Source organism: Bicyclus anynana, chromosome 20, assembly GCF_947172395.1.
Source record: "Bicyclus anynana chromosome 20, ilBicAnyn1.1, whole genome shotgun sequence".
In the NCBI taxonomy this organism is placed as follows: domain Eukaryota; kingdom Metazoa; phylum Arthropoda; class Insecta; order Lepidoptera; family Nymphalidae; genus Bicyclus; species Bicyclus anynana.
Window position 1 is genome coordinate 13960809 of NC_069102.1, and position 20936 is coordinate 13981744.

The window sequence follows — 20936 nt, forward strand, 5'->3', positions numbered from 1 at the left end:
TAATACAGCTATCGTACCTAAAACTTCTATATTCTACTCCCGCGCCGTCCTCTGACTGGACATTATATTTGCAAGACAAGTGAATTGAATTGTAAACTCTGTAAATTAAACGTTGCTTTGTGTGCTAAAAAGTATTTTTAAACCGTGACAATAACTGCAGTTCAGAGAAACAGTTTAAAACTTAACTATTACCGCAAGAAATGTGGGAGCGTAATTTAAACAAAACAGAAGAACAAACAGAAAATCAAAAGGTCAGTTTCCTTTTCAAATTTCCTACCTATAACCTATTTCGAAATACAAACCACAAAAACCAATTATTTACACTTTACCCTTCACCGACCCGTTTGCTCATTATATTTGTGCGTTACCCGCAAAAAAAAATTAAGTTTATTTCAATACTATACTATAAATACCATAGTAGAATAAGTTACCATCTGTAAAATTACTTCTGTGTAATAATATAATAAATAGAAAAGTACATGTATTATCATAAGTGCTTGCAACAAACGGGCGCTTAGCTGTGGTAGGTTGGTACCTACATGTCTCAAGTTAATAATAGTTTGTTACTTTGTAAATTATGTCCAAGTTGTTTTTCCTGCCATCATTCTAAATGTTTATAAAGGTGTATAAGCCTGTACAAACAAATGACCATAGCATGTTAGCAATAAGAATTATTTTCAAGTCTATTGTTCTAATAACACTGTTACAATATATTATATTAATAATAGAGACATTTAAAAATCAATTAATCAAATCAATTATTTACGCTCCAGTTAGAAATACTTATTAATGAATCGAAGTCTTATTTAAATATTAAGTTTATCTTTTAGTAAATAGAACCAAAGAGTCAGTTTGTGTAGTTTTATGGTTTAAAAACACCATTAAATTACACAGACCGACATTTTTAGGGAGCACGAAAAAGCCGATTATAAATTCATTAAAACATCGATTCTATAGAAACTGACTCTATAAACGCGTAAGATCTTTGATCTTATATTTATACTTTGTGAGGGGTAACATCTAGCTAGTCAGGTCCCTAACTAATTTGTCTGTATACCCGACACAAATACATAACAGACATGCATAGACTTAACTTGACTATGGTTTGACAGCTAGAGTTTTTGACATTGACATTTACAATTCTTAATTTCGGTCATCCGTGAAGTGATCCGTGATTTTGACAGTTTGATTTGTTACTTGATGGGTGTTTATTGTGTTTTATTGCACTTTTAATAGGAAAAATAAATTAAATCGCGTATTAATGGAGATCTAATTAGTAAATATGTTTATGAACAAAAAGAAAAGGGATATCAGAAGTATGGTAAGTTTAAAAAATATTTAGTGATTCTATTCAGTGATCTGCATAGCAGCAAAGCTCATATAATCATTACACATTTATAATAATTACATTCATATTAAAAAACTATTTTATTATGAATTCTGACTGAATTAAAATTTTTATCAAATGTAAATTTAACAATATTTTCGGTACTTATAAAATTGTTTAAAGACCATTGGCATAGTAATAGTAAAAAGTGCGCATAGAAGAGCTTGACCTATTATAACCGCAATCATTCAAAAGCTTTTAATTACTGCCAGTAGTCTTACAGACTCTACAATGAGTAGTAATTTTGTAAGTAGAGTTTTGGTTGAGTTGTGGTTAAGTCAAGACCTTGGTAAAAACCTGTTTTACCTTTAGTACACAAGTTTGTATAAGTACCTACAATGTACACATGTTAGCACATAGCAACATCTATAATGTGATAGCCTAGTGAATTTTAGACTTTGATTGGGAAGGCGTAGGTTCAAATCTGGTCCGGGGCATGCATCTCCAACTTTTCAGATATGTGCATTTTTAGAAATTAAATATCAAGTGTCTCAAACAGTGAAGGAAAATATTGTGAGGAAACCTGCAGACCTGAGAATTTTCCTACTCCTCGACGTGTGTGAAGTTTGCCAATCTGCATTTGGCTATTCTGAGAGGACATTTATGCTCAACAGTGAGCCAAATATGGGTTATTAATAAAATGATGAATGTCTAGACATTTGGAAAAAATTATGTTTGTAAACTTGGAGAAAACAAACAGTTTATGCTTTGAACACCGTAAAAAGAAAATAGCAGCTTGTATTTGAGATGTTTAAAATGGTTAGTTCAGACTAATATAACCCTTCTTGTAGTCGGGTAAAAAGATGTTCTTCAAATCCTGGGAAAGCAAGTAATTTTATTTTATTTTCAGTCAATAGGCTTGCACTTGACTACAAGTATGCATGATGGATAGCAATGGTGAGGTCTAGGATGGGATGTGCTAGTCTACAAAGTGCCTATTCACTCTTGTCTTGAAGGTTTTCAGATTGTAGGTGACAGGAAACAGAGACACTCTGCTAAAGACTGCTCTGTTAAAGTAATCTGTGTGGACAAATAAAAAGTATTGTATTATGTTCTATGTGTACTGCCAGGAGGGAGGCCCTCAAGCACATCGCCTTGATAGTACAAAGCTGGTAAAGGAGAATGACCCTGAGACGGGTGTGGTGTCTCTGGGCTGGTTGGCAGCAGCGGCTGTAGCCACGGCGCTGACGCTGCTGGTCGCGGCGCTGGCCGACGCACACCTGCCCGCGCCTCTAGACCACTCGGCGCCGCCACAGCGCTTCATCGCTGAGATCGCTTACGAGCATCTCGTCAACCTCACCTCCATAGGCCCGAGGGTACTTGAATATTATAAGTTTATTTGTAGTTCACTTTTTTGTTCATGGAATTATTGAATTATATTGATTTATTGAATTTTTGTGTCTATATACTTATGGATCCAAGACTTGGTCGCTGACTATGGGCCTTATTAGAAGGCTCAAAGTCACTCAGCGGACGATGGAGCGAGCTATGCTTGGCGTTTCTCTGCGTGATCGAATCAGAAATGCGGAGATCCGCAGATGAACCAAAATCACTGACATAGCTCAGCGAGTCGCGAAGCTGAAGTGGCAATGGGCAGGCCACATAGTTTGAAGGAAGGTGCTGGAATGGCGACCCCGCATTGGAAAGCGCAGTGTTGGTCGACCCCCCACTAGGTGGACTGAGGATATCAAGCGGGTTGCAGGGAGCCGCTGGATGCTGGCGGCTGGAGACCGTTGTGCTTGGAGGTCCATGCAAGAGGCCTATGTCCAACAGTGGACGTCTATCGGCTGATGACGTAATGGTGACGTATGGTGGCGATGACCACGCCAATTTGCTTGGTTATAAGATGTCTGTTATGGGGACAGGTGGCGGGCAGCTACGAGAACGAGGTGGCGGCGGTGCGCGTGCTGACGGCGGCGGCGCGCGGCGTGGCGGCGGCGGCGTCGGCGCACAACCGCGTGGACCACGACGTGTTCACGGCCGGCGGGGCCTTCGCGCTCGGCTTCCTGGACGGCATGAGCCACGTGTACCGCGGCGTGCAGAGCGTGGTGCTGCGCGCGCGCGGCGCGGGCGGGCGGCCGGGCGCGGCGCGGCGCGCGCTGCTGCTCAACTGCCACTTCGACACCGTGCCCGACAGCCCCGGTGAGTGACGCACGGCTCCTGGACGGCATGAGCCACGTGTACCGCGGCGTGCAGAGCGTGGTGCTGCGCGCGCGCGGCGCGGGCGGGCGGCCGGGCGCGGCGCGGCGCGCGCTGCTGCTCAACTGCCACTTCGACACCGTGCCCGACAGCCCCGGTGAGTGAGTGGCGCACGGCAGCGGCCGAGCCATGTGTACAGCGCTCGGCAAACATCTTGAACAAAAACCGGCGTAGTGGGGGAAAGTTCGCGCAGGTACACTGTAAGACAATGGACAAGACGGACTGATTGACCAATAGCGACGAGAGATCATCCACGCAGACCCTCACGGGTCTCGGGGTTACCGGCTCGGCGCGCGCGCGCTCTTTATTTCCCCGTGTTCCCTTCACCCCACCAAAGAGACCGACAAATCGACTTCGCATTTAAAATGTTCAAGATGTTTGCCGAGAATAACTAAGATTAGGGAGTACAAAAGCTACGTACGCCCCATTCTTACGTACGCCACGCCGGCGTGGTACGCCTTGGCAGGTGAAAGCAACAGGCAGACACTAAGAGCGCAACAATCCATCGCTCTACGCAGGATAACGAACGCCCCTCGATACGTGAGGAATCGAACGATCGCGAGATACTTACGTATCGAGGACCTAGACGAGACGATCAAGGCGGTCCGAGCATATGCCCGGACAGAAACGGCGCTAAATCCGCATATAAGAAACATAGCGCCGTGGCACGCTCGCCCACCTGATAGGATGGCTCTACCCAGAGACATCCTATTAGACAACCAAGCTAGAAGACAAAAGAAAGGAAGACCACTTAACCAATAATGAAGAGAGCATGAAATGAGGAGAAGAAAAGAAAATAACCCCTACTCTTAGGGGCACACCCAAGGACCATAGTGTCTCTACACTATGCGATGAATGGCCACACGCAGGGGGCGTTCGCCCCGATCGTGTCTCCCCCCGGGCCCTTGCGGGCCCGAGAGAAGAAATACTAGTCTATACCATAGATATTGTAGAGTAGTATTAGAAGTATTAGACATTGTGGTGCGCTGTAGTGTTAGCGTCCGCCCACGTTCTCCTGTTTGCTGTACCGAGGTGTCCAGTCGCTAATTACAGTCAATTGTACGACGACGTAGAACATCCTGTGATATCTTTAATATAAGCCACAAATCATTCTATCCTCGATTAGAAATATGCCGCAAAAAAGTACGCAACCTAAAATGACGATAGAAATCTATTCTCAATCAACACTATCTATTCCTGTCATGTGCATGTGTTACAATGCCACTTAACGACTCGTATTCTATCTATTGTGAAATGATTGTATTCATTCAGAATCGTTCGTAGATAACATCACTTATCATCAATGTTTCGTCAGAGCCGGATGAATGGTACAGTACAGGATAAACATCAAAGAACCATTCATTTTACTTCCTTAATAAGAACTTTATGTTTCGTAACTCGTAATCTACTCATTAAAGTCGACAAATGGTATTTAATGCGAATATGTATATTCCATATAATATTTAGTTCGTTAAATTCGAGGTTTTGGACATTAAACAAAAGGGTCGCAAAAAATAATAGTCATTATGCATAGTACGCATATATTGTTATGATAATGACTCTGTCTGAAGCCATTGGGGTCATTCCAGTGTTCTCCGAACCGTTTCATCTCGAAACTACCTATGTAGGTACGTTGTTTCTGACTTCTAACACTTTTATTTTACACCTACATATCTATTGGAAAAAAAAAGAAAATTATCTTTATTTACAATTTTTCTACTACACCGATTTGAAAAATTTCACAAATAGAATCCTACATTATCCCCAATGAACATCGGCTGTATTTTGTCCCTGTATTCCCAAGGAATTCCGGGAATTTACGGGAATACGAATTGAATGGGAAATACGCGGGCGAAATCGCGTGGGCGTTCTTAAAATCCGACAAACGAGCAATATTGTCCGGTGCGGTGGTAAAGTTTCCAATCTCGACTGCAATGAAGAGAAATGGACAAGATATCGTCGTAGATATGTCTTAGTCCCATCTCTTTCGTCTTAATACAGTGAAAGAGAGTATTCCTGGTTGCACCGCAATTGTTCTAATTTTGTCTATTTCTCGTCACGAGATTATCTCGTTGGTCGCATGTTAGCGCCACTGAATGAATGAATATTAATAATCCACGAGAAGAATCCATGCAAAAGAGTCCGTTTCTATCTTATAAAGTTCAAACTTCCAATAAAAAAATTTTTTAACTTGTCTTGATGTCATAAAAGGAAAATACTCTTTTCTCACTTCTCAGACCTTCAGGAGGTTTATATGGTATAACAATTAAAAACCTCAGAGCCGATTTTTGTAGAATAAGTAAGTATCTAGTACCTATATTTAAAATCAAGTGGTAACCTCAACGGACAACTTTCAGGAAGCATATCGCACCTACGGTGCAATAACGTCACTTATGCAATTTTTTTCAAAACTTAACTGATTATAAGAAAATACTCCAAATTTTCAACTAAGATTTTAACATTGGATTTTTCAAACCTTTGCTATTTGAATAAATAATTTTAGAAATGGATGATGACGTGTTTTATTTGCTTTGACATAATTGACCGATAAATTATTTTCTAGACCCATAACGTCACTTCTGCGAGGATTGTAATTTTTAAACGATTGTATCATCATAATAGTAAGTAGTAGTAATATTATCAACTTATTTTTTTAGTCGAGTAATATTTTACAATTTAATAGGATGTTCAATTTTCAAACGCTTCTCCTGAAAAAATACGTTAGATACATAAGTGACGTTATTGCACCGTAGGTGCGATATGTTTTGTTATCGGACGCATCGAAGTCTGGAAAATGGTTTCGAAGTAAAATGTCACAGTAGGTATACCATGGTTTGTTACATTCATCATTTTCATCAGACTCTTCACTAATAAAAAAAAAAACATCAGTAACGTCATGAACAAGTGTTTTCTATTTATTTTCGGGGCACAACGCACAAGGACTTATTATATGCTCATAAAGACTAATTAGACCCTCTTGCCTTTAACGAATTGGTGGAATGTATCGAAATAGGCCGAATATAAATTGATGTTAGTTAACTTATCAGCTTTGATTGCGCTGATTGGCTCGGAGCGCCGCGCGACCTGTTAATTGCTAGACCGCGTCATCTGTGACGTCACAGTGCTGGAGGTAAACCACTATGCTATGCTTCATAGCCGACCGAGGACTTGAATATAGCATCGCATGACACGTAGCCGTACTTAACCACTTCGTCATTTTGTAAAATCTAATAAAACCAAACAAAGATTCGCATCCTTTTGATTAAGTATTAAGCGTGATTTTCTTAGGGTTATATAGTATTGAACTATATGAAAAGTCATCTCCCTAGTCACCGGTTTCGTGCCAACAAAAAAATTTATTGGGTCAAAAATAAGACAATGTTTTATGCAACAAAATTAAAGGCTTTATAGATTTAGGATGTTGAATGTATATTTTTTTACCCAAAATCTATCTGGTAAAACGGTTTTTGATTGTTCCACAGACTAGCGACTCTACTGTTAGTCTGCTAAAAATCCTGTGTTACTGTTACATTCGTATAATGCGTATAGTATACAATGCTACATGTGTGTACTCCGCGCAGGCGCCAGCGACGACGCGGCGGGCTGCGCCGTGGGGCTGGAGGTGCTGCGCGCGCTGGCGGCCGGCCCGCCGCTGCGCCACGACGTGCTGCTGCTGCTCAACGGCGCCGAGGAGAACGTGCTGCAGGCCTCGCACGCCTTCGTCACGCAGCACCGCTGGGCGCGCGCCGTGCGCTCCTTCGTCAACCTGGAGGCGTGCGGCGCGGGCGGCCGCGAGGTGCTGTTCCAGGCGGGCCCGCACGACCCCTGGCTCGTGGAGCTGTACGCCGCCGCCGCGCCGCACCCTTTCGCCTCCTCGCTCGCGCAGGAGCTGTTCCAGAGCGGCCTCATCCCCGCCGACACCGACTTCCGCATCTTCCGCGACTTCGGCAACCTGTCCGGGGTGGACCTGGCGTGGAGCAGCGACGGCTACGTGTACCACACGCGGCTGGATGCGGCGGCGCGCGTGCCCCGCGCGGCGCTGCAGCGCACCGGCGACAACGTGCTGGCGCTGGCGCGCGCGGCGCTGGCCGGCGCGCGCCTGGAGCGGCCCGTGGAGCGCGAGCCGCAGCCGGTGTTCTTCGACGTGCTGGGCGTGCTGGTGGTGTCGGCGCGCGCGCCCGCCGCCGCCGCCGCGCTGCTGCTCACGCTGCTGGCGGCGGGCGCCGAGCTGGCGCTGTCGGCGCGCGACGCCCGGCGCCGGCTGTACATGTCGGCGCGCGCGTGGTGCGGCGTGGTGGCGCGCGCGGCGCTCGGCGTGCTGCTGGCGTGGCTGGCGGGCGCCGCCGCCGCGCTGGTGCCGGCGGCGCTGCTGCACGCGGCGGGCGCGCGGCTGGCGTTCTACTCGCGCACGGCGCTGCTGCTGCCGCTGTACGCGCTGCCGGCGCTGGCGGGCTGCTGGGCGGACGCGCGGCACACGTGGGGGACGTGGCTGGGCGGCGGCGCGGCGCGGCTGGCGCGCGGCTGGTGGGCGTGGCGCGCGTGGCGGGACGCGCTGTGCGTGTGGAGCGCGGCGCTGGCGGCGGCGGGCGCGGCGGGCGGGCTGCGCTCGTCGTTCGTGCCGCTGCTGTGGCTGCTGCCGGCGCTGGGCGGGCTGCTGGGCCGGCGCGGGCGCCGGGGGGCGGCGCTGCACGCGGCGGCGGCGGCGCTGCCCGCGCTGCAGTGCGCGTACCTGGCGCTCAACTCGGTGCAGATGTTCGCGCCCATCATGGGCCGCGCCGGCACCACGCCGCTGCCGCCCGACGTGAGTCCGGGTCATGTTTGTACTGGGTAAAGGAGCCATTTTGAGGTTAAAATTGGGGAAGAAAGCTGGATAATGCGTTACGAAAAGTGTAATGGGGCGACGAAATGACTTCAATCGTGAGGTCAAAAGCGCTTCCATTTCCCATTGGGTCAGTCTCTTGCGTATTTAATTGTCTAATATACAAAATTCGCACTTGCGATTTATAAAAACATTGTTAGAAACTGAAGTCTTAATTAAAAACCATATTTTATCGTTATGTACTAAATTCAACCAAGCGTTTAATGTTGCCGCTCGTCCGCAGGTGATCATGTCGCTGCTGGTGTCGTCGCTGACGCTGCTGACCTTCAGCTGGATGCTGCCGCTGGTGGTGGCCGCCAAGAACCCCAAGTGGCTGGTGAGTATACAGCAGAATAGCTTCCTAGTACATTAGCTGTTGCTTAAAGGACATGTCCCATTTATAATTTATAAGCAGTTCGATAGTATTTTTTATGGATTGAAGAAACAAATTGCTGTTGAGAAAATAATTTTCAAAATTTTTGGAACCCGTATTAATTAGATAAATAAAAAAACATCCTTAAATTGCTTTGAAAATACCATGAGTGAACGCTACTACGCGAAGATCACTGACAATCTGTCAGGGTGTGAGTTACAAGCATGTTGCCATGATAAAAATTCTTAATTAATGTTCATAAATCATAAATAATTTATTGCCAGAATGTGGTCATATACAGATATTGTTACATTTTAATGTTCCTACACAATCTGCCTCATAGGCGTGCAAGCAGAGTACATTATTATAATTTTTATTTACTAATATTAGAACTGTCAATCATTTATAATGTCATTTCATAAATTAAAGTCAGCTATTGTCAGCTAATGAAAAAAATACATTTTATTTAATTAATTTTAAATAATGCAGGTTTTATTTTGTTTTTTTATTTTAGGTTTTAAGCCCTGTATTGTAAAATAATTTGTTTTGCTTAGTTGACAATCGGAATAAAGGCCCACCCTCCATACAAAATTGGGACATGTCCTTTAATAAAATTGCATAATATGTGACGTCATACTACTGAGTGAGTCTCACTAATGTGACTTAAAACTGAGGGATCAAATAATCATGGAAATTGTGTGATATCATTAATTTATAGATAGCTAATAACAACTGTTTTTCACAGATATACGGCGGTGTGGCGCTGTGTGCTGTGACCACAGCGCTGGTGCTGGCTGGGCCGCTGGGCGCCGCCTACAGCGCCGAGCGCCCGCAGCGCCTCATGGTGTTCCACGCGCGGCGCACCCAGCATGGCCAGCGACAGGAGCACTTCTACTGGGTGCCCGAGCTCGACGCCAACACACCGGCCACGGTGCGCGACGTGCTCGCGCCCATGCTGACTGCCAGCACTGAAGAGGCCAACACCGCAGAAGAGTGCGACAGCTGGCCGTACTGCGGCGCGCCCTACTTCCTGCCAGTGATGTCGTTAGTCGCGCGTGGACAGCGCGTGCGGACGGACGAGCCGCCCGCTGTGCGTTTGAATGTAACCGCGCGGTTAGATGACGTCACACCACAACGCGTCACGCTGTCCCTCAACATGACAGGGCCGGCGCATGTCGTTTTGATACTGGCCCCAGCGGTTGGTGCGCACATACCGTGGTGCGATTTATTGGACGGCGCGCCTCAATTAGGCCCCTTATGGGGTGTTCGTCGCACTTACTTTATAGCGTTACACAACGCGAGGGTCACACCTGATTTCAGTTGGATACTGAACTGTCATATTGTTCGGGGGGCAGATGCTGTTGAAGGGGCGTGGGTGGATGTATCAGCAGCGGGGCACGCTATGGCGGGGGAGGCGCAGCGGACGGCGCGCCATGAGAGGTTACTGCGCGAGTTGCCCGCTTGGACCGCACCGACGGGCTGGGGTGTTGATCTGCATTTGCTGCGGCTCTAGCACGCTTCTGATTAGCGCTCTCACTGGTTCTGAATTCTGTATATGTAACGAGATAGGCAGAACATTCTGATCAATGGAGAACGCAGAACATCTGAAGTTTTTGAATATGTCCGGACAATGAGAGCGGTCAGAATGATCATGGGCTCGATTAGGTAATCCCACTATGGGTTCATTTACACGAGCAGCAACTGCTATCGACGACTGCAGTAGACAGCAGTCAACGGCAGTCCACAGCAGTCAACGGCAGTCCACAGCAGTCAACCGCAGTCGAAGGCAGTCCACAGCAGTCAACGGCAGTCCACAGCAGTCAACGGCAGTCGACGGCGGTCGGCGACAGTAGCAATTGCCAGCTGCCGTTGGCAACGTGCTGCTCGTGTAAATGAATACTACCCTGGTACAAAACGCCAGGACACTGACGGTATACATAGGTAAAATTAATTGAAAGCGAGGTGTAGGTTGTGCAATTACGATTAATTAGTAACTCGAGCAATAGTAGTTATATAAATGCATTGCGGGTGTAGGTGTAACAACAGACTGGATATTATTTCATGTATACAGGGTGCTCGGGAGTTATTCCCATAACTTCAAGGCGTTGACGAGTCCACTTATAGGAACAAAACTGCATAACTAAAGATATTAGTTATGCAATTACCTAAAAAAGTAAAAACTTTTTGTTTTCATATAAATACAAATAATTCAGACTGTCCATGTAATGCACGCCTTTATCTATGCTTGCATTTTAAAATGCGTAAAACTTAACTACGTCAGAATTATAAGGATGCGTATAAGGGACACATATTAAGAACTTTTTACCAAAGAATTATTATTTACTCCGAAAATATTTATTTAAGAACATATGTTCCTTGAACATTTTGAATTTATTTTTGTTAAAGAATTTAACCCTTGAGTTATGGGAAATACTCCCGAGCACCCTGTATAAGTATCTAACAAATTAATGTCCAAATCTCAACATATTACAATCCGGACGCTCAGAGATTGCTTTTCTGGCAGATCGTGATCGAACTGGCGTACAAGGTTGTTGACTGCGCTGTTTCAAGGTTATGCCAACTGTTTGTCCTTGTAGTGATGAGACAAAAAACGAGGCAACAATAGGCTAGTTGACACTTTTTTTAATGGTCTTAAATAGTTCATTATAGTTCTACTAGATTGAAAAAAAAAGACGTGATTACATGAAAATTTTAGTTTTTAAATATGTTTTTGACAATACGACCCAAAACGCCTGTCGGCCATGACGGTATATATTTCAACTGTTTCATGACGTCACTGTAACAAATTCCTTACAAACGGAGCGTTTGACAAAAATATTAGATATCAATTCGTTTGACGTTTAGTACATAAAGTATTATCGTTTTTTACGTTTAGAAAATTTGAAAAATACATGTTTTTAATTAGGTTTTATAAGAAATCCTTAAATTTAATTAATTAATTTCGATATATTTCGGATTCTTATTCCATGTACTATGCGAAATTAATATTGTTTATATTAAATTTGATATGAGTCAACTACCCTACTGTAATTTAATGTTCCCAAAACCATTCGATCACGACCTGTCAGAAACGCAATCTCTGAGCGGCCGGATATTACTGCTTACTCCTTAGATAAGGAACAGCACATTAGGTAGCTAATACAGCCGTCGCAAACGTGATTGCCAAAAGACAATAGACATTAAGTCATTAGAACAAGATTAAGTTAGAGTTAAGTAGGGAAACGGTAGGTTTAGGTGACTGCAGCTTCACATGCACTAAACGCTGTAGGTAAGACGTAATACTGCACTGAATTAGTTTTAAATATTTTGGGACAATATGAATGACTATAATATGTACCAAATGTCGATTTAGGCGTGTAGAAGTGTGACATTACATGACGTAGGTACTCCCTTGAACTGACAGGTCTTATGTCAGTCAGGCACTGAAAAAAACTGCGTTACCGCTGATACCTAAAATTTTGTATTGCGCATCTTAATGCACGATGTTCCGAGACGTCATAAAGTTATTACATCGTACTTTAATAGATTGTTTATGTAATCAAGAAAAATCTATAAATCATTTTTAATTAAACAGTCTTGTAAAGAGTCGTAATAAGTTAAATAAAAATGTCCTTTAACTTCAAAGCAGAAAAAATCTGTTTCTATTTGTCTCATCTAACGGGAACACATTATATATTTATATATATTTTATAATTAGTTTTAGTAATGTTCTAAGGTGTAGGTATGGAGTTAGAACGCGCTGCGTAGCTAGTGTTGTTGAATTGGCAGTTGACACTGTACAGAGGCAGTTGACACTGTACAGTGGCAGTTGACACTGTACAGTGGTAGTTGACACTGCTCAGAGGCAGTTACACTGTACAGTGGCAGTTGACACTGTACAGTGGCAGTTGACACTGTACAGTGGTAGTTGACACTGCTCAGAGGCAGTTACACTGTACAGTGGCAGTTGACACTGTACAGTGGCAGTTGACACTGCTCAGATGGAGTTGACACTACAGAGGTAGTTGCCACTGTACAGTGGCAGTTGAGCTTGGTGCCTTTTTGTTAAGTTTTTATTGATGATTTAAAATTTAAGTTATACAATCGTTATAAATATTGTTATTAGATTTATTTATCGTTTATTTCATTGTGATTCCAATTTATGCACCCCAGTATGTACCTAGGAAACTAAGTTTATCCTCAATTTTATTATTAACGTTTTTATAACAAACTGTAGAGTTTTAACATTTTCTATAGGCCGGTATAATTTATGGATAATAAACTACCTATAAATTGTCTAATGATTTGTAAACATTTTGTTAGTTTAATAATTATTTAGTAGCTAATGTTTCGATTAATTACAAATTGGCAATTGTTTTACTCCCAAACTTGACAGTAATGTTAATAGTTTTTATATTTTAATTTAAAAATGGAGGATTTTTAAGTTTGGGTTTTTGTAATCCATACAGCAGCTTCTGAACCACTAAATGAGTAGGTAAATAATAAAATATGCGTACAAAAGAATTGAATTTTATTTATTAATTAAATGAAATATACTAATTACATATTCGTTTCATTTGAAGTTATTTACACACATCCTTTACTAATGCAAGTGTCAAACTTGTAATTCGTAGAATTGGTTCGTCACAATATTTATGCAGTTGTCAGTTATGAGTACCTATTCTAAGAAGCATAGGTTATTGGTATTTGTATATGCAGGAGTCAGGTCTATCCATGGGGTATTTCACTTCTTTACATACAATTGTCCAGTGTTTTATTTCAAACACAAGACAAAGCTTACCGATGTTCTCAAAAGAATCGACCACTTGAAATGGGGTTGGATGGATCACATGTTACATTGCAAGACTGACAAATGGAGCAAGCAGGCAACACTGGTACCCGAGAGATAATACCAGACAACGTGGACGTCCAACAAGGTGGGAAGACGACATCCACTTAACCCTGGGGCTTCGCTGGACCAGAGTTGCGGCCGACAGGGTGCAGTGGAATCAGCAGAAGGAGGCCTATGTCAGGAGACATTACGAACAGCGGGACATACTATAATCAGATCATACTCAAAACTCATGTAACTAAACGCTGTTTGAAAATAAAAGGCTATTTATATACATACAATTGACTTGTAGTAAGTTGGTAAACATTATGTTGAACAACATGTACCAAATGTATGTACTTTCAAGTTGCATTGTCTATAAATCTATACTAATATATAAAGACGAAGAGTTTGTTCATTATGCCACGCGGGTAAAACCGTGCGGCATCAGCTAGTACTTCTCTATCACAGTAGCCTTATACATTAGACAGAGGCGCACATTAAAATATTTTATAGCAACAATAAAATAAAGTAATTTTGGCCTAAAGCTACATACCCTGCAGTTTTAACTGTACAATCAAAATGTCTGTGTACAGTTAAGACTAGCCCGCATAACTCTCGCTCTATTTAGAATTACAGATTATACATAAAAATAAATTTTAAATCTTACTACTTAGCTTAATTACAACTATCACTTATACATTGGTGTGCACATTGGCAGCGTCGCGCAAGTCATCACAGTCCGCGACATGTGCGCGCAGGGCTGCGAGCAAGGCCTCTACGAAGCGCGCCAGGTCGGGCGGCGGGCGCGGCGCCGTGTGGAGCGCCCGCGCTAGGAAGGGCAGCCTTCGCAACGCGCGCCCCGAGAGCCCCGCCTCCGCCGCCGCCTCCGCTACCGCCCACAGCCGGAGCGACAAGCGCATGCCCTCCGCCTCGCGCGCCAGCGGGCCGGCGAGAGCCAACGCGCGCGCTTCTAACAGCGTCTCGCCACACGGGTGCACCATTCCTCGCGCCTGAAATATTGACAATTTTACTATATCCTACTTCCTCTCCTCCTATCTATATATATAAAAGAAAGTCGTGTTAGTTACTCCACTTATAACTCAAGAACGGCTGAACCGATTTAGCTGAAAGTTGGCAGGGAGGTTGGATTAACACATAGGCTACTTTTTATCCCGCAAAAATCCATGGTTTCACGAGATTTGCGATATGAATGTTTGTTACTCTCTCACGCCTCAACTACTGAACTGAATTAGCTGAAATTCGGTATTAAGATATATTATATTTACTTTTTAACTTTTTATCCCGGTAAAATCCATGGTTCCCGAAGGGATTTGTGAAAAACTAAATACCACGCGGACGAAGTCGCGGGCGTCCGCTAGTGTCTTTATTATGTGTCACAAACAGTACAGCTTAACTTTTTTTTACAAATGTCTATAGCATGAGATTTGATATCATTATCAGCCTAGTTTTATGGCCCACTAAAGAGTCAGGCTGCCGTGCTTTCGAGAGGGGACTTTCTTTTTTATTGTTTGAAGTTAGCCCATGACTACAATCTCACCTGATGGTAAGTGATGATGTAGTCTTAGATGGAAGCGGGCTAACTTGTAAGGAGGAGGATGAAAATCCACACCCCTTTCGGTTTCTACACGGCATCGTACCGGAACGCTAAATCGCTTGGCGGTACGTCTTTGCCGGTAGGGTGGTAACTAGCCACGGCCAAAGCCTCCCACCAGCCAGACCTGGACAAATTAAGAAAATCTCAATCTGCCCACCCGGGGATCAAACCCAGGACCTTCGTCTTGTAAATCCACAACGCATACCACTGCGCCACGGAGGCCGTCAAGTATCATATGGTAATGCGAATGTTTATCTCATACCGGAGTGATAATACGGACTTGTATGGTGTAGTGTATACCTGCAGCTCAGTGCAGCAGCCGCGCAGGATGACGTAGGCGGCGCGCGCGGTGGGCGGGCCCACCAGCCGCTTCATGTCGGCGCGGTCCACGAACGCCACGTCGATGGCGCCCGTCACGTTGGACGTGGCCAGCACCAGCGCGTTGGGCAGCCGCCGCAGCCGGTCCAGCGCCGTCAGCACGGCGTTGACGGCGCGCACGGCGTCCGACGGCTCCAGGCCGCGCAGCGCCGCGCTCCGAGCCGCCGCCAGCGACTCCACCTCATAATCAAATGGAAATGGGAGTGTGGGCATGAAATATAGCCTGTGTTACTCTCTGATAAAGTAACTTTCCATTTGTGAAAGAACTTATTCATTAAATACAGAAATACAAACCATTCCTGATCTATCATTTATTTCTCCTTTTTTTAAAAAATATTTAACAATGTTAAACATACAAAATATACAAAATACTATTAAAATCTTAAAAAAATATTAACCCTCCCGCTGCGGGACATTTGAGTGTCCAAGCAACTGGTGTCAGGGCTCCACAGTGAGGTACCTCCTCACGATTCGCGCCGTCTCAAAAGTCACTGCCTTCTGTATCCAACTCTTGATCCAACAGTTAAGCGAAAGCTTCTGAAGGTTGTTAGCGACGCAAATGCCTATAAATATATTATCTGTGCCTTACAATAAAGGGCCGAAAACGGAACGTATGTGGTGTCATAGATAATATGACTTTGACAGCCTTTTAAATAATATCAACGACTTTTACGCCAAGTGCCTAAGCGTCACCATATACGTCCCGGTTTTAAGCCGTTTTTAACAAGTAAACCTGTGTTTTTATTAAGCCTGGCCCTTACAAATTGGTCTTCAAGCCGGATAATTGTGGTATGTTCCATACTCCACCGCCAATTATGGTGAACCGATGGAGCTCTGTTGAAAAACAGCAGCTAACGGAGCAGGAGCAGATCCAGCGAGCTGCAAGGGCAGAACTAATAGGTAACCAGGCGCTCATGTCAGAGGAAGGAACAAAACGCCTTCTAGATCAGCTAGAAGCATGCACCAGTGGCAAAGTCACTAGCAGCCACGCAGTGGCACCGGATGGAGCTTCTACGCACAGGAGGACAAGTAGGTCTAGAAAGCTAAGCGCAGCAGCCTACCTTGCGAAGAAAACACAGCTAGAACTAGCGGCAGCGGAAGCAAAGGCCCGCATTGATATGCAACTGATTGAGAAAAGGTTGCAAGCTGATATTGCGGCACTAGAAAAAGAAAAATACAGTCCGCTATCAAAGGAGCATAAGGTGCGTACTTTTAAGGATAGTGTAGGCAGTTGGTTGCAGCCTAGCCAACACAAACAGTCAGCGCAGCTCGACCAGCATTATGGTTCACGTTTAGGCGAGCTGTGCACGCCCGCCGCTACAGACGGTGGCACCGATGGGACTGTTCGAGTGTTGACTTGCGCACTGAATGGTACAGCCAACTCCAACCACAACGCATCCGACGCTAAGCTTAGCAATATCAGCACCAAGGAAAACCTACCTGCATACACGGGCAGCACCAAAGTCCAGTCCATAGGTGACATGGAAGAACACCTAAAAATCATGAAAGTTACTCATCATACTTCGGCCGTGTTGTCTAAGTTACCGACGAAAGACTACATTACGGGTAGTAATAACGATAAATATCACACAAAGGTCGTGAGTAAATATTATAACATTATGATGCCACAAAATGAACGCTTACTAACATCAACGCACTTATTAAGCACTTGCTCGGCACCGGTATGTAGCAAAAATAACTATTGCACTAAGGATCAATGCCTGTTATTCGACTACAAGAAAAAGAAAACAGAAAGTTACACAGGTAGAACAGAACCGAGTATCAAATCGAGCACCGAAATAATACATGTAAGTCACAAGAAACAGTGTAATCTATCAAATACCAATATTATAAGCATTAAAATACACAGGTCGATGGGAACAGAGACAACAGCCGCTTCACTTAGTAATGAGAAAACTGTTTTGCTAACTTGCTCGCACCTCGCCGAACGAGTGGAATTACGCGCACATAGAAACATCACAGATGTGTGTTTCATAATGGACAACAATGCGATCGAATGCTGTAACGAAATGGTAAAGCAATTTGAACTTTTTAGTCGAACCACTGACAGACCAAAATCGCATACACAAATGTACTGCATCGATACGCCGGGACGAGAGCGAGAGATACCGCGGTCGATTGAGACAGCAAACTATGCACCGGCACCTACCGTCCGTGCACTGAACAGCAGCGCGTACGCATTGAGAACGCTTCAATTTGATGTTTTTAGCGACAACGTAATTTTAATGAACAATAAACTTATCGGCACTGATATGTCGCACGTGGAGATAATTTTAATACCGTCATACGTAATATGTTTTAAATGTTTTGTTGACCGTAAAAACGTAAAAATAAGAAAATTAGAAATTATAATAGGTAAAGAAAAAATACTTCCCCCGACTTACGAAGGACAGCGACTGCTTCAACTGCAAATGGATGACCACATTAAGTCGGTGCCTGTAATTAGTAATTTCATCGCCATGGATTACGACGCAAAACAAAGCTCTTTACCCTATTGTAGCCTACACTGGGGTGGAGCACTAAATCATTCAACAGAAAAATTTCAAATACAGGGGCCCACAGAGCAGGCACTTATCTTGATGTCAGAGATGGACCTAAAGGAAAATTATGCTCCACTCACCTTAGTACGGATTCAGCCTGCGACAACTGGGGTTGAAAATTATAATCAATTTGTTTCAGGTACCTTATTAAATGTTCCAATAAGCGGAATGTCTGCCGGCTTGGACCACAGTCACCGATCCAGGCATTGCAGGGTGGCATGCCTACTTCTTGCGCTACTACCCTACTACAGATTCCAAGCCTTAGGGGGTCAACAAATACGCATCCACGAGCGACCTCAACGTGGCAAGAGGCGCGAGGACCCGCGCCGTCATCAAGGAGGAGCAGTGTGGCGGGCACGGCCGCCTGCTGGTACTGGACGTGAGCGACACTCCGTCCGTTTCTGTGGCCGACGATACGCGTCGTATATTCCGCCGACTGGGTTAGAGTGCTGATCCAGCACTGGGGTGGAGTGTGTTAGCGACGCAAATGCCTATAAATATATTATCTGTGCCTTACAATAAAGGGCCGAAAACGGAACGTATGTGGTGTCATAGATAATATGACTTTGACAGCCTTTTAAATAATATCAACGACTTTTACGCCAAGTGCCTAAGCGTCACCATACACGTTCCCGTTTTAAGCCGTTTTTAACTAGTAAACCTGTGGCCTGGCCCTTACAAATTGGTCCTTCGAGCCGGTTGAAGCTTTTTGCTATAAGATCATTGATTGGAACAACTATCGAAACAATAAGAGTTGACTCAACATTCCACATGGTGGTAATCTCGTGAACAAGGTCCAAGTATTTTGATACTTTTTCCTTTTCAGCTTTAACCATTTATCATCATGTGGAACAGTGATATCAACAATTATTGCACGGCGCACCGACCGATCAACTAGCACTATATCACAAGCCATTCCATTATTATTACACAATACAAAATATTATGATGGAAACCCACTGCAGCTCTATGTCATACAGTCTGTCCATCGTCCAGCAGCTGATATGATGATGATGACATTAGATACTCTTAGTTTAAAAACACATTTGAAATAGCAAGTCTAGTTAAAGACTCCCCAATTCAGAAGAGAAGACTGAGAAGAGCCGATAGAACAAGTCTTTTAAAAAATCTTACATTACTTATTTTAAAATAGTTAAAAATCATTACAACTTCCTGTGTGAAAATGGAAATTGAACCATTTCTATTAAGAAATTTTTTTCTCACTGCAAATGCACCTGAGCTAACTTTACTTGAAAGTTATTCTATTTATTTATTTATATACAAGTATGATACCATCTTAAAATGTGCATAACTGAAAATCTGGAGGTGCATACCAGGGGCTATATTGAAACCAAGAATATAAGAAGTCACTTGGCTTACAACAGCTTTACCAGAAATTAAATATCATCATTAACAACGACCCATATTTGACTCTGTTAAATAAAAGTCTCCTCTCAGAACTAGAGGGTTACTTGACTAATACTTGAGGAATACTTGAGAATTTTCTTATTTCTCTATGTAAGATGTCTGCCAATTTGCATTGAGCCAGAGTGCTGGACTATTAGCCTAGCCCTGACTCATGCTGCACTGCATTCTGAATCATGCTCATAAGATTTTTTTTGTTCTAAGGATCTGTGTGCTCCAAATGGTTATTAATGGTGATGATAGTGATATGATACCTCGTCCACCAGCACCACCACCAGCAGACGCGGGTCCTGCGCCAGCTCGCCCACACGCTCGAACAGCCGCGCCACCAGCTTGCCGCTCTCCGAGAACCACTTGGAGAACAGGCTGTGCGCGTCGATCTCCAGCAGGCGAGCGCGCGGGAACCGCCCGTCGAGCCGCACGGCGAGCTTGTGCGCCAGCGCGCGGCACAGGCTCGTCTTGCCGGTGCCCGTGGGCCCGTGGAAGAGCAGCACGCGGTTGACGCCGACCACGTTGGGGTCGACGCCGCGCTCGCCGAACTCGAAGGCCGTCTCGGCGAAGCGTAACGCGTCCTGCTTGAGCTGAGAGTCGTACACGAGACTGTCCCACAGCCCGTGCAGCTCCTCGTGCGGCAGCGCCCACACGGTGGCAGCTGTAATCTCGTCGCCGGCCGCGTCAGCTACACTGTCCACCTCGGCGCCGGCTGTGTCCAGGCGGCACACGTGGAATATGAACTCGCACTCGTTCGCGGCCACCTCGGCCTCCTGCTCCGCATCACAAAAGCTTATATATTTGACGTGTTCCGCGACAGCGGGAACGTCTTCCAACTCCTTGGATAACGTCGCACCGGGCAATATAGTCGCAAAATTTGCTAAATAAGAATGCACTATTTGTTTTATAAAATCCTTATTCGCACGACTCGATCTCTTTTGTACGATTTCTACGTGAAGTGGAAGTGGAACTCTCATAATGACCGACGGAAATGTATTCTATCATTAAAATCTTAATAGTGTGAATACTCAACACTATGAAATAAGAATATGAAATTAAAGTTTTATTATGCTTCGTTTCAAATCAAATTGAGCGTTATTTTCTTAATTTGATTTTGAATTTTGATTTCAGATTTGAATTTGACAGTTGATAGAATCTTCATTTGTCGTCTGTGGATAGAATGACGTATTCATTTTACTCTATGGACGTATTGGTCGCCTACCACAGACGATAGTACTGTCCAGTGCACAGACCACAAATGAAGGTCCAGTGTTCATTGCATTCAATGAAAAAAGAGTAAGGAGCAACGGCCCTA

At 44.3% G+C, this 20936-nt stretch overlaps 2 protein-coding genes across 2 annotated transcripts; one reads left to right on the forward strand and one right to left on the reverse strand.

The window, feature by feature from the left end:
* Positions 1-1164: 1164 nt before the first annotated feature.
* On the forward strand, positions 1165-13380 carry LOC112044835 (endoplasmic reticulum metallopeptidase 1-like). The gene is made up of 6 exons (XM_052887978.1): positions 1165-1321; positions 2458-2703; positions 3253-3529; positions 7168-8387; positions 8689-8781; positions 9563-13380. Exons 1-6 carry the CDS (start codon positions 1283-1285, stop codon positions 10328-10330), a joined length of 2643 nt encoding a protein of 880 aa, XP_052743938.1. The 5' UTR covers positions 1165-1282; the 3' UTR covers positions 10331-13380.
* On the reverse strand, positions 13332-20767 carry LOC112044825 (pachytene checkpoint protein 2 homolog). The gene is made up of 3 exons (XM_024080801.2): positions 19885-20767; positions 15567-15824; positions 13332-14661 (listed from the first exon to the last, which is right to left on the reverse strand). The coding sequence occupies exons 1-3, from the start codon at positions 20596-20598 to the stop codon at positions 14344-14346; spliced, it is 1290 nt and encodes a 429-aa protein (XP_023936569.1). The 5' UTR covers positions 20599-20767; the 3' UTR covers positions 13332-14343.
* Between the last annotated feature and the right edge of the window lie 169 nt (positions 20768-20936).